General features: G+C 29.8%; 1 protein-coding gene across 5 annotated transcripts in view; it reads right to left on the reverse strand.

Annotated features, from left to right (window-relative positions):
• The window catches only part of LOC147079327 (coiled-coil domain-containing protein AGAP005037), a 608,924-nt gene that overhangs the window by 33,717 nt on the left and 560,041 nt on the right, over positions 1-15,166 (reverse strand). For 4 of the 5 annotated variants that reach the window (XM_085940028.1, XM_085940056.1, XM_085940043.1 and 1 more), the window contains 4 exons: positions 11,927-12,062; positions 7,811-7,909; positions 5,129-5,298; positions 3,182-3,229 (listed from right to left, as the gene is read on the reverse strand). In XM_085940028.1, the coding sequence (XP_085796154.1) occupies positions 3,182-3,229; positions 5,129-5,298; positions 7,811-7,909; positions 11,927-12,062 (453 nt within the window). The remainder of the gene's footprint in view (positions 1-3,181; positions 3,230-5,128; positions 5,299-7,810; positions 7,910-11,926; positions 12,063-15,166) is intronic. The other variant, XM_085940051.1, reaches the window with a different exon arrangement.

A 15,166-nucleotide genomic window follows, 5' to 3' on the forward strand; every position in this document is an offset into this window, starting at 1 on the left:
ATATACCCAATAATATACTACCAGATTTCAAAATTGTCATTAGGATATCATGGCAATGATAATAATATGTTCATGACAGTAGTTTGATAAACAATTATTAATGTTCCTGCTCCCAGAAATAAAATAATTACATTAATTTGTATGGAATATATATAAAAATGATAAAAAACTTTAACTAAAAAGTAGCGACACAGTTAATGAAGATCTCACATTGAAACTATAAACCTGAGACAAAAAACATACCAAATAACCCCGTATAATAAGTTTGATATATTATGTATAAGTTGTTTAACTGAAAGATAATTCTTTAACGGCCCACGTGCTCGTCGTAGGTCAAAATTGAGTTTTTATCGTATTTTCAAACCATGATCCTGGACACTCCTTAAACGTTGTAGATAATCTATTTATATAATTTTGAAGCCTTATTATCCTTTATAGTTATTTTAAACATTTGATGACTGCATAAAGTATTTTTGTTACAAAAAATAGTATTCTTTTAAACCTCTCGCTCTAATGTTTTAGAATATAGTCATATTTCGGTACATAACTGTGCAGTGGTGTTAAGATTTTTTACGTTCATTAATTTTTAAACGCATTTATAAAACCATTAGTATAATTTATTATGAGATAATTTTTTTAAAATATTCACGATAAAAAATTATATTGATAATCTCTGTGATCCCAAATTTGACAAGAATTAGGCATTTTATTATAAAAAAAATCGGCAAGATTAACACATTTGAAGATGATTCTAAAGATATTTATTATAACCTATGTCTTTGACCATTCAAGTGTGATAAACATCTTATGAATAATGATTGCTTTATAATAATTATTGACCTAAGAATAAGGTAGTGTTTTTTTGAAATACGCCATTTCTTTTGGCATTCCCCAGTGATTAAGTTACAACATAAGGCCGTAGCCATAAATCGACAAACTATAATTAAAGTAGGGAGTAAAATGATATTGACGCACGTGTTTGAACATGTGCCGTTTAAAAAAAAATAAAAAAAAATTCGGTAAGGTACATGTTCAAACACGCGCGTTAACATAATTTTACTCCCTACTTTAATTATAGTTTGTTAATTTATAGCTACGGCCGTATGTTGTAGCTTAATCACAGGGGAATGCCAAAATAAATGGCGTATTTCAAAAAAACACTACCTTATTCTTAGGTCAATAATTATTATAAAGCAATCATTATTCATACGATGTTTATCACACTTGAATGGTCAAAGACATAGCTTATAATAAATATCTTTAGAATCATCTTCAAATGTGTTAATCTTGCCGATTTTTTTAATAATAAAATGCCTAATTCTTGTCAAATTCGGGATCACAGAGATTATTAATATAATTTTTTATCGTGAATATTTTACAAAAATTATCTCATAATAAATTATACTAATGGTTTTATAAATGCGTTTAAAAATTAATAAATGTAAAAAATCTTAACACCACTGCACATTTATGTACCGAAATATGACTATATTCTAAAACATTAGAGCAAGAGGTTTAAAAGAATACTATTTTATGTAACAAAAATACTTTATGCAGTCATCAAATGTTTAAAATAACTATAAAGGATAATAAGGCTTCAAAATTATATAAATAGATTATCTACAACGTTTAAGGAGTATCCAGGATCATGGTTTGAAAATACAATAAAAACTCAATTTTGACCTTCGACGAGCATGTCCCCCCTTAAAAATAAAGTATTTGTTAACATTAATAAACTGTGACCCCGAGATACTGAGTAAAAGAAAAATGATACATACATCCGTTAAGAACTCAATATAAAGAAAAGGGGGTAAAAGCATGGTGTTTTAAGTTAGTATTTATTATGTTGATATTGATTGATGCAAGTACTAACCTTAATATGTATATTATAACTACAGTCGAACTTGGTTATTATGATCACGAAAATAGCGAGATCTCGGATGTAATGAGAAAACATTCGTTGACATTTTAGTTAATGATTTTCTCCATACATTTAATCACTTTTATAACGAGCTACTTCTCGGGTATACCGAGCAAAACTGATAATGTGTCGATCGTTTAAAAACAACATTTTCGACCCTAAGCAATAAAATCCGACCGGCCAGTTAACTAGACCGATGCCGCCGGGATCGTATATCACGTATATCGTTGAAATTGCATGTAAAAATCCAAGCTTTGTAAATTCAGTAGGTACCTACAAGCGCCGGCGGCTCAGCACTTCATTACAATAAATAATTTATTTTGTAGTTTATGAATGCCATGCTTGTTTCGGGAATTTTTATGATGATTTTCAGATTTTGTATATTCTATGCTTAAATAGAATGAGTCTCGAAAAATGTTATGTAACGAGTAATGCTTATAATGAGCAAATTCAGTCAATCCCATCTTCCTCTTAATAACAAAGTTCGACTGTATTTTTTTTAAATAAACATACTACATTAATTATTGTACTGTAATAGTTAATATTCTGTAAAGATTGTAAGTAATAATCCTCAGATAACAATTCTACTTAACTTATCTTGGCAGTCATATAAATTTTCCTTTAATTATCAAAATTAAATTGGGCCAATCAATAATACTAAATACATAATAATATTATTTATTTTCAAACACATAACACACAATAAAAGATATGTAAAAAATTAAATGAAATTTAGAGGGATGGGTTTATGTATTTTGTTTTTAATTCAAAAATGAATAATGGATTATTAGGGTACTATATTTTAGAAGTGTAATTTTTAATAGTATCATATATTTAGGAGATAGAGTAAGAGAGTTAATGCGGCGACAAGCATTTAATTTCTTCATTCATTATTTGTGGCAGGAAAGAAAATGGTTTTGTCCTCTTCAATATTGTATCAAATTAAAGATACAAATAATGAGTGTAATTTTACTAAGTTTATAAATGTTTTGCGAATAGAAAACTTTGTATATTTATAATTACTAATATGAGAATAGTAAGAATGTATAATTTTTTACTATTAATACAATACATTTTATTAGTTAATTTTTTTAAATTCACAATAGTATTTTGATTAATATAGAAATTAATTTATATGCAAAACCATCATTTATTTTTAAATGACCATTATTTTTTTTAATAATGAATAAAGAAACATATGAATAGATTATAAGGTGAACAGATGATAATAGATAATCCTTTTTTATGATGTCTACAAACCTACAAGAGAAGTAGTGCTGGATGATGTTTTAAGCACGCTCACTGGCCCTGAATATAGAGAATGCTATTAACGCAATAGTGAGGGTAAAATAATCAAAAGCTCGGAGAAAAAATTCTGAATACCATATTATATTATACATAAGAAAAAAAACAATTCGGTAAACATTTCATAGATAATGTCTATGGCATATATGACATTTTCAATGATATATTTCTTCTGCAATAATACCTATCGTATCGTGTATATATAATAAAAACTCTGGAGGATAGAATGCTTGCCTCTTATTTCATGGGTCACTGTTTGGAATCTTATATGTTTTCTTTTTCAAACAATATCTATCGCATGTACCCAATATGTTGATCGAATAGTAGTTAACACTCAAGGACACATGTTTTTGCCTTGTTTACTTCAATGGCAATTAACTGTTTTACTAGAATTAAAAAAAAAAAAAAACAGTTTTCTATTGCGTGCCTTTAAACATAATAAAAGCAAGAAATGAAACCTAGCCTCTCTCCAAGGTATAAATATATATATATGTTGATTATCTTAAATGAAGAATGAATTGTAAAAGGATAGATGTATCGTATTATGTAATATTATAACCCACGTATAGTTACCATAAAAATTCCAATATATATGATGTTATAATAGTTAAAATCTCGATTAACACAAATATAGTTTTAAAACCTCCACCACTTTTATGCACTACGGTGTTACTGACATATCACTACAGGTAACCCTCATCCATCGCGACCCCGTATTCCCGCGACATCATATTGCAGAAAAAAAAATTGTACCAAATTTATTTTGACATGGCCACGTGCCAGGAATCATTGCGAATTTTTACACAATGAGTGCAAACAGGCCAAGCAGGGTAAACTATGTAGATTTTTTTTTGGAACGTGGAACAAAATGATTGCAAATTTTTCAGTTTAGTAAGGTTAAATTACTTTTATTTTATCTACGTAAAAAGACGTTTTCATATTTTATATTGTTTTATTTTTCAAATCCCCCGTTGATTACGAAATTTCGCTTATCGTGAATGTGTCCAATACGTATCCCCCGCGATCTACGCTATACGCCTCATAAATGTACCTATATTTATATATTTTGTGTGAACTTCTTATTTCACCACTAATTAATTTTCAGGGAAACCAAACATGTTTTTTAAATGTGTAAATTGGTTTATTAAAATAAAATATAACGGTCAAGAAAAAGGATTAAATTATACTATCTTGTAGTATCCCATAATAACGAATTTCATATTTATACTATCGAATGAAGGTGGTGATTGATGAAATTTAAATTCAGATTCAATTTTGTTGGTTCAATGATATTTCTCAATACAACCAATTTTCACCATTTTCAGGCCTTTGAATATAAACACATTTAAACTCACCATTTCCTTAAGAATTTCTTACTTATTTAAAAAAAATCATAGTCCATTTGTGTTTGTTTATCAACCTGAAATTTCTGGTCGCAGTATAGATTGATACTGAGAAATATCACGGAAATTTATTTATCAATTTCACTCTATTTCAATTGAATAAAATATTTTGAATTGTTAATTTAGACTGCCACTGGTTAATGTTATTTCTGAATAGTTCATGAGATCCACCATGTCATCAAAATAAATTTTTGTTTTTATTCTAATTATATTTCAGGGTCCATAGCAGTAATAACGGAACCTGCGATGATTCCAAAACATCATAAAAACAAGATTTAAACAGAAATTGCAGTGGAAACATGGACGAATTACAAATAAATAAATTTAATATGTATGCGTTTATTGTATTTTTTAAAGCAAATGCTACTTTTATTAAAAAAAATACTAAGTGAATACTTATTTTATTAATTTTTTCCGCTATTAGTTTGGTAAACTATCTAACTTGGGTGAGTGCTTAAAAATATATTTTTTGGTTTAAAGTATTCTAATATGTTATAACCTTGAGTAGAGTTTCTGAAATGGGGTGCCCCTGGAGAGAAGTCGCGCGGAGACTGGGCTGCGCCAGGCGCCTGCAATGCCTTCTGCACCAGCCCAGTCAGGTTTGCCAGCTGCCGCTCCATATGCTCCACACGCATGCGCTGTTGCAAGTCTTCGCTGTGCGCATTTAATCTGCAATTGTCAACATTACACCAATTCAAATTGTGCATTAAAGGGTGAAATCCAAAATGGCCGATTCAAACTAATATTAGTATTCGACACGTCTTGTCATTGAGATCACGTTTCATTGATAATTTTTTTTCTCGTAAAATATGACAGTAAAATAATTTCATTAGTTTTTGAGAGTATTGATTTAGGCCTAGCAGAAAAAATTGTATAAAACTTTGAAGCAATAATGATAGGATACTATACATTTTCCGTTCTTGCACTAGCTCATAATATTAGTATACATTTCTGGAAGAACAACACCCATTTCAAATATTATAATTTATTACAAAAACAGTTTCATTTTCAATATTTTTATTACCAAAGATGAAACTGCATTTATAATGAAAATAAATTACTTTGAAACCATATGATTTTTCCATTAATAATGTAAATATGAACCAGTTTAAAAGCATTGAAAGTCCATGATGTTATTGATCATAATTCTTCATATTTCAATATTTATTCTGCGACCCTTCTTTATTAATAATAATCGAGACCCACTGTTATAGAATTCGTTAGAACTAATTTTATTTAAAATATTGGTGTATTACCGAAAACTGCAGATCAAATTTATAAAACATGTAAGTACAATAAAAAAATATCTTACTGTCCTATGGAAAAACAAACATTTGGTTAAAGATGAGTTTCAAATAAGTAGATAACATTTTACTAGATCATGACACTAATATACAATACATACTTACTGTTTATTTCATAATAATGAACAACGGGAGTATTAATATTATGGACAAAGGAGATTATTGATTGAAAATGGGAGAAAATGAAATTGTCAATGAAATCGTTTGATTAAAAACCAAAATACTTGTATTTCACCTGAATATAGAAATAGAAAATTAGACAGAAAGTTTCGTTTCTATTTTCTATATAAGGAAACAAGAAGGAAATGAGTTTCATTTAAATATTATCATGCATGAAAAAATTAACTGCAAAGTCCTAACCGTCCTACAAATATACAAAGGAATTAATAAAACAAGTATCAATGGCGAATATACCAGTCATTCATATCATTTAACATTCACATACCATTTTAAAAAAAAAAATTGATTAAAATTATAAATGAGTTTGAGAATTTGCTAAACATAATTAATTACACAATGTAATTGCCATGAATAATTCAAACCAATTTATTATTCAATCTATAAGTAGGTTTTTAAATTACAATGTGAGAAACTAGTGACATCTATGTAATTATTGACACACAACAGTAACTAATATTTCAACTAGCGCCACACTTTGGAGAAATAAGAAAGAATAAGAAGTTTATATCAATGATATTTGAAATAAACTGAATATAATTATTAGTTTATTCTAAAATTTTAAAGTAAAGCTGAATATGCCAAAACAATAATTGTACTAGAGGTAGGTACTGTTATTCATTCCACTTGTTATAATCAATTAACCGCCATCCAACATATCCAAATATCTCGCCAATAAAAATACAATAGATAAATATATCACATGTATACAGTAATACCCCGAAGTTATGCGATAGGTGGGTCCGACAAAAACAACTCGAGTCGAATTCGCGTAAGTCAGGGTACAACTTTGCATATAAATACATATACATTTTGTTTAATTGGAACCAAGGACTAACAAAAACACTAGTTTAGGAGAAAAATATTTAATAAAATTGCAGTTTGTACAAAATATTAAAAAAATAAATGTGTTACGCAAAAAAGTTATGTCAATGACTTCATAAAATCGGGGTATTACTGTATAAGAATTATATAGTGGGACAGCAACTTTACTGAATAAATTTGATAATATTATTAATACATATAGGTATTAGATTTCTACATTGTTAAATATATATTTTTAAAGCAGGAATTTAATACTAACATTGCACCAAAAATGTGTGTAGTGAATTTTAATTCAACAAAAGCAATTCAATGATTGCTCGCTTGGGTCGAGTATAGAATCATTCCCCATACAATATAAAAAATTTATTGTATTTTTTTTACCTTACTGCAATGCAAGTAATTTAAATAACGTCTATAAAATTAAAATTAAAATATGTCCAAAATGTACAACATTAAAAAAAAAATCTCTTTACGCTTGAATGAATCGCAACAAACGCAAATGATTAGATTGCAAAAAAAAAAAAGTTTTTATAATAACAATAAATAATTTTACTTGATCATCAAAATGAAAATATTTTCATTTCAAAAATATCGCCTGCTCAGTTATCAATTTTTAAATCAGTGGCAAATTTATTTTAAATAAAAAAACATGTTCATAAAACGCAGCAATTTACGCCATTGTTCATTTCATAATGCATAACCAATAATATTTGCTAATTTATAATTTGTAAACAGCAATAAATGAAATCAATACATATGTAACAAAACTTGATAAAACATAAAAAAACAGTTTTATACAAACGCGCCAATAATTATAGTTTCACTTTAATTTTTGTATAAAATATTAATGCATTATTTTTAGAAGTGGTACTAACCTATTTCCTTCATAAGGAGCTCCCCGAACCGCTGGTCGAGGTCCAGAAGGAATCTTCACGCTGTACAGCGAGTACTGATCTTCCATCATGGAAGGATCTCTGAAAAATTTACCAACAATAAATAAATACTTGTAATAAATACTGATTACAAATACAATGTAATAATTACTACTAAGTATATATTTTATAATTTGATATGCCATTTAAAATAAAATACACAATTACAGTGACATCTAGTCAAGGTGACTCAAAGGTAAATTCAAGGTAAACTTATTTTTTTTTGACTAGATGTTTGTCTTTGAATTCAGTCAATAGATGTCACTATGAAATGGCAACATTCTGAGTGATTTCCATTATCAATAATTATTTAATACTAGCTGAGCCAGCTGGCTCTCGCCAGTCTGTCTCGCTAGGTCTTGCAGACAGCTTTTCGTTATAATGACATGGTGTTGGATTTTAATATAATTGTAAAGTATGTATAGACGGCGCCATAGTTTTCTCTTCGCGATGGATTTTCATTCACGTTAGACAGTTTGACATTTCGCTGATTTGTCAGTTTTACGATTTGCATGTCGTCACTGCCATACAAATTTGGAGTCGTATGCGTAGTCTATTCTGGAGTCTGGCCTTCACAATATCGTCTGACACCACTTCAGGCTGCTAGGCCTAGCAGAATCGCCGATTGCTACCAATGACATTTTAATTTTAATACAATATATGTGTAGGTATGTGCATTTAAATATGATAAATAATTATACATCTCATTCGTTAGAATATACAGCAATAATATGTGATTATCTTAAAAAGCGATCCATTATATCAAAATATTAATCTCTTTCGGGTCCCATTTACATATTAAAAAAAGGTTAGCAGCATAAAAAACAAATTTAAACATTGTTTTATTTCATTGTCTATAAAAAATAAATGCCTGCAGCCATAGAATAATATTTACAAAATCAAATTTTGAATTCAAAATTAACCTTAACCAATATAGTTTTCCAGTGCGGGACATTCATATTGAGACAAATGTTAATAAATAATAAAACAATACATATTATATCTGAGAGGAATAGACCAATTCTGATAAAAACAGGAATTTATAAAACCTAAAAATGTGGAATCAGCTTAAAGAGGCCTTCATCCAGCAGTGGATTGATACAGGTTGATGACGACAATGACGACAATGACGATATAAATGGGTAGGTATATAAAATCACAAATTTAAAAAAATATAGCAGTTTATATGACTAAGAAGAGTAGAATTAGGTTGGGATAACCTTCATACAGCAGTGGATTGATCTTGGTTGATGATGATAATGACAATATTATGAATGGGTGAACCTTACATAAATTTTAAAACAATATGTACCTACTTATCGGTTTAAAAATTAGGAAAATAATTAGGAAAAATAGGATAATTCATTAACTAACTAATGATCATTTATACTTAATTATTATACGTCTAAAAATATTAATAAAATAGATTACGATACACATAACTTTATAATATACAAACATAATTTCCAGTATTTGGGGAAATATTTCTAGTATTACAACACTGAATTTTGACATACCTGACATGACAGGAACCCGTAAAATGGGCTTGTTGAAAGTATTGTATAAGCTCGCCTTTTAAATACGACTCTTTTTCTTCTTCGCAATAAATCAAAAGTTTACTGATAATAATTCGAATATCATTTCGTATTGTTTTAGACATCTTTTGAATATAAAAAGCTTCAAATTACGTAAATTGATAGATGCGTCCAATACGAAGTGTCAAAAATGTAATGAAAAATTTGGGGGCGTTCCTAATTTGAAACCGGAAATTCGATTAGCTGTACGTAGTTCACAGATTTGCCACGTAGCCAAGATGAAGTTGCCGGACAATAGATAGTATAATATCACTGATTTTGATAAATATAATAATTCATGTGTAAGTAAGGAGTATAATAAGGCTGAGGAGGCCTTCATCCAGCAGTGGATAGGTCCAGATTGATGATGATAAGGATGGTAAAAATAGGTAGATATTATATAATATCACAAATTTTGTTATCTATAACAATTCGTATTAATTTATTTCATTGTTTGCAATGGCAACTTAATATGACTATATTGTAATCTATCGAAATTAGTAGCCTAATAATTAGGCCCTAATTATTCAATAAAAAAGAGTTCGTCAACAGCCACAAAGAAGTATTTAAAAAAATTAAATTTGTTATTAATTAATAGAAAACACATCTTACAATAAAAATGTCTTGATTGAAATTGATTATTTAACATGCTAATCGAAATGTCACATTTTTCGATTGTTTCTGCAAATTCTAAATTTGAATTCCGAAACGTCAAATGAACTTGTTATAGGCGAAAACAATTGAAAATCAATCATATATTTCAGTTTGACAGATAAGTGGCAGTGAAGTAGTTTTAGATTATATTTTCGTAATAATTAGTGAGGAAATATAAGAATTAAGCGACATTATAATCGATTTGCGGTAGACGAAAGGCAAGATGCGAAAATGTATGGTGACGGATATAAAACGCGATTTAAAAACGATAGTATCTGTGATTGTGTCGAGTTTTATCAGATTGTGCCCGATTCAAATGGAAGTAGATTCGGGACTCCAAAAATTGAAGTGAATTCCTTTAATAATCAACAAAGTGGTATTTAAATAAAAAAGTTGACGTATTAGGATAATAATATATAGGAGATGAACGGGATGCACGTAATATGGCAATTGATTAAAATAAGTGGTAATTTGGTCATCATTTAGTATTAAATGTCCATTTTTACCAAGTTACATATTTATACTGTAAAATTTATTTTGCAGAGTGGCAAAGAAAGAGAAACGTCCTCAATCCACCTTGCACTGAGTACTGTTACTAAGGGCATCTAGTGATGGAATTGCAAATCATGCAATAAGTACAATTTTCTGAAAGTAGTAGAATCTAATAATTATTCGACAATATTAATATTTAAAAAAAACCAAGGATTTTCTAGATATTAAAAATGTGTTTTACTTGAAATTTTAAAATTTTTCAGGTAAAGTAATATTTAAAAAGCGAACATAATAATAAATGAAAAATTATTCAAAAATATCATCTACGCCTTCCAGACAATTCATCAAATAAGGGACATTTAATTTTAAATAAAAAAAGTAGTAATAAACTCAAATCGTTCAACCAAACACTCGTATTATATAGGAATATTTTTTAAATATTAAAGTTTGTTTGAATATTTTTATTCAATGTTTTTAGATAAGTACCTACTGATACCAAAAAAGCTGCCACACCCACCCCCTAGAGATTTAATTCTCATAAATCTGAATGAGTCCTGAACCTGTATCGAGCTACCTTATAGCAAATATAATCAGAGTTGGATGAAAAATTTGTATAAATAGCATAAGTATTATATCATTTCGGAAGTCAAAATTGTAATTTTTTAGAGTTTATTGGAAACTAGAGTAAGATTTTTAAATCTAAGATTTCTGTAGAATAATTTGTGAGAATAAGTTTTATCCTTTCGCCGCGGACGGCACATGTGTTGTGTCCTCATCATTAGGGGCCCATGCGATATAATTAGCATGTTATTCAAATGTGGTAATTAAAAAGTAATTAAATGCTCCACAGTGAAAAGGTTAAATTCAATATAAATATTATAATAGCAATTGGGCTAGACACCAAATTTGTAGCAGCATTTACCTGATCGCAAAAAATCTGAGATAATAATTATAGGTTTGGCAATCGTCTCTTGTACACAGCGGACATGCTGTCCGACGTTATATCAAATTAATAAGCACCGCTGCATTGTACCACATAACCTGTACCATCAATAAACACGCTGTTCTCAACACACTACGAGTTGTTTAATTGCACCTGGACCATCCGAACCACCTTGGACCATAAGCTATCTATGTATTAAACAACCACGATTTTTTTTATACAATGAACTATCATCGCATAAAATCACCAAAAAGAAGTACGTAAATTGTATTTACAAGTAATGTACTTATTCAGTTCTGGGAACGAACAGAATCAAGTTTTACCATTAAGTGTTGTGATAATAAAAGTTCTGTGGTTCCACTTTATTAGTCCAAACCAGATTAAAGAATATATTACCCAGACTCTTCATCAATGACAGGCGTCATGCTTCCCCTCGGAGGTCCGACATATTGGGTGTAGTATGGCTCCTCGTAGGCTCCTCGGGATCCGCGCTCCGGAGACGACATGTACCCATCGTTGTGTATACGATCAGCTGGAATCACAAAATTCATAGATGACTACCACGAATTAACTATACCAATTTGATAAAAACACACAAAAATTTTAGTAGGTAAGTGAAGCATCACAAAAATCATGAATAAAAAAATGCATTAATTATGTTTAATACGGAATTAGGTAAATCAGGCTCAAAAAATGTTATTTTAATGTACTGGATAAAATATTATTTGAACTGTTACCATTCTTCATTGAATACTTTATGCTAGAAATATAGAAGAAAATTAACAATAATACTTTCTACCACTCTATATATTAATTAATTACTAGAATAAATTTGACCATTAGGTACCTTATATTATCATATTAAATAAAAACAAAATTATTATAAAATTTTAAATTAAAAAAATAATAAAAGTCATGAATCATTATTGTAAATATAGGCTGGAGGTAAGTACCTATGTTCAAATTGTTGTCAAAATAGACTCACATGCATAACTCTTATATCAATATATTATGCCACTGACATTAAATTATTAATTATATTTTACTTTATTTTTTACCACTTTTGTATTTCCTGTTTTTCATTTATATTTCACAATTTATATTTCATACAGATTAGATTCTAGACCAGTAATGGCAAGGCACGCAAATGTTTTATGTTGAAGAGAAAGAAAATTAGACACTTATAATAATTTAGAAAATATTTTTTTTTACAAAAAAGATTTACAAATAAATATAAATAGGTAGGTACCTATATTAAGTACTTATAAAATTATGAAAAATTAATGACGACATAGCTATGCGTATTTTCATCGGTTTTTAATATTTTTACCAATAATGATTACCAATCGCATAACTGATAACTAAAACACATAACTGATTGACAAACAGGATGTCTCAATTTGATTCAAGTCGTAATAGATTCAGGCCCATGCCACGTGGAAGAGACGGGCGTTCAAACCTCTATTCCATGGTTGGTAACTGCATAATATATGTTGCTCAATTATTGTCTTCATCTTAGACAATAATTGCCTCAATTTAAGAAACCTTACAACTACCAGATGGTCATCATTGTAATCGTTGAAAATGAGCGAGTGACATGACAACGTTAACCAAGGATTGCAGGATATTTATTCATCCACACTTGACCAAAATCACATTGAAAAATTAACATCTTTATTTAGGGATCATAACTTACTACGTTAACATCATGCATGCCATAAAACATGTTTTTTTTTAAAATATATAAACGAGTATTCGGTAATTTTTAAGAAAGAGGATTATGAAAATGGTTAGTAGCATGAAAGACTCATATGCATAGTTACAACTTATTTCTAATCATATAATTATATTGACAAAATAAATGTTCGTGCATTATACTTACCAACATAACGGCGCCTGTCCAAGTGCATGGAATTACTTGCACTAATAGAGTGTATTTTAAATTATCGCGATAATAACTGTTTACACGTAAAAGTGCTGACTATCTTGCCAATCTCATTCTTAAGCGAGACGCGATGTTGTCATTTTATGATACTATTTGACAGGTCGTGAAAATCGGTTAACCTCAGAATGAGTCTCATTTTTTTACCGGCAGGTTCGCTACTATCTTTCCACTGCGCAGTCGCAGATATTGCAGGGACCAATTGTCGCGTAAAAAATCAGAGGCTTCTGAACTTTTTTGATTCATGAATGCAAGCTTGCAATTCGCACAATACTACGTGTTTACACGTGTATTTTTTTTGTTATGGCCGCGATAATACGTACTGTCAGCAGTAAATCCATGCACGTGTAAACGAGGTATAATGTTACTTAAAATAATAATATAATATTGACAATTCAGGGCTTTAAATATGTATTAATAAAGTATTCGTATGCGAGTAATAATAAAAATATGACTTCAGATACAAAAAAATACATTGATTAAAAATGATAATTAAAACCCCGATAATTAAAATAAACCAGGTTAAAATAAGCTATAGGATAGATTAGAAAAATATTAGTAGAATTCCAAACACATATATCTATCTACTCATCCAAACTAAGTATAATAATTATTATGAATCTGTTAAATACACATTAATGCAAACTAGCTTAAACATTCAACGGACATTGTTTATTTTATGGAGTTAATACCTGATAGATTAATTTTATTTTGAAGTATATATTTATATATATGTCAGTACTAAGTTAATTACCTTTCATAATTATGTTTAATGACACCTAGCAACTTAAAACTTGGTAAATAATACTTAGTTATATAATTATATTACCTTCTTAATACAACGTTGCGAGAATTTTAATAAGAAAATTGTACAGGCATGAGAAAGGGTGGCGATATAGGTACCTAATAGGCGTACGGTATACCAATTTTTCGTATTTATGGAATTTCAGTTGCGGGGTGCCATTAAACTTTGGCTGGTGATACTATAGTTGTTACTTAGGGGCCGTCCACATATATGACGTCACACGATTTTGGCTATTCTTTAACCCCCTCCACCCCTATCGTCACATAACCTTGTACCCTCCAGATGTGTGCTACAGGCTTCAGATGAGACAACTGGGTAAGCCAGTTCCTGACCGGCCATGATGATATCGCAGCCAAGCTGCACGGTTTTCGTTTGATAGGACATGGGTCAAAATGCACACGCGGGCACGACCATTAAGAGTATTAAGGCACTGAACACGTCGTCTGAGACTGCCTGCTGATGGGATCCGACCGAGCGGGTCTGTTGGAGCTTTTTGCCAGGGTCCGTTCACACACGGGCTATATTGGCCACGCCGACCTGATATCAACCAAGGCCAACTTTGAGGCATTTGAAAAATTTGCTGCGTCATATAGAGGACGGAATAATTCCGATCCCTCCTTAGATTCATTACTTTCAACTCGTAGCTCCTCTGTTTCGGCAGAGTTTCAGTACACGGGTACGGTACATAACAGAGGACAGGACACCTTCATGTCATTAAAGATAAATGTCAAAGTCAAGATTCTTTTTTATTTTCTAAAACTCTTTAAGCACCAATGTGCATGGTTGCTACATCAGTCCCGTGCACCTTCGTTTCGGGACAAGGAAGTGTGGTATTAAAATCTTTTCACTCTAGCACGTTTATAGCGTCATGGAAGGCAGCCGTGCACAA

This window comes from Rhyacophila brunnea, unplaced genomic scaffold (genome assembly GCF_057557595.1).
Source record: "Rhyacophila brunnea isolate RB1 unplaced genomic scaffold, BYU_Rbru_1.0 scaffold_1, whole genome shotgun sequence".
NCBI classification, from domain to species: domain Eukaryota; kingdom Metazoa; phylum Arthropoda; class Insecta; order Trichoptera; family Rhyacophilidae; genus Rhyacophila; species Rhyacophila brunnea.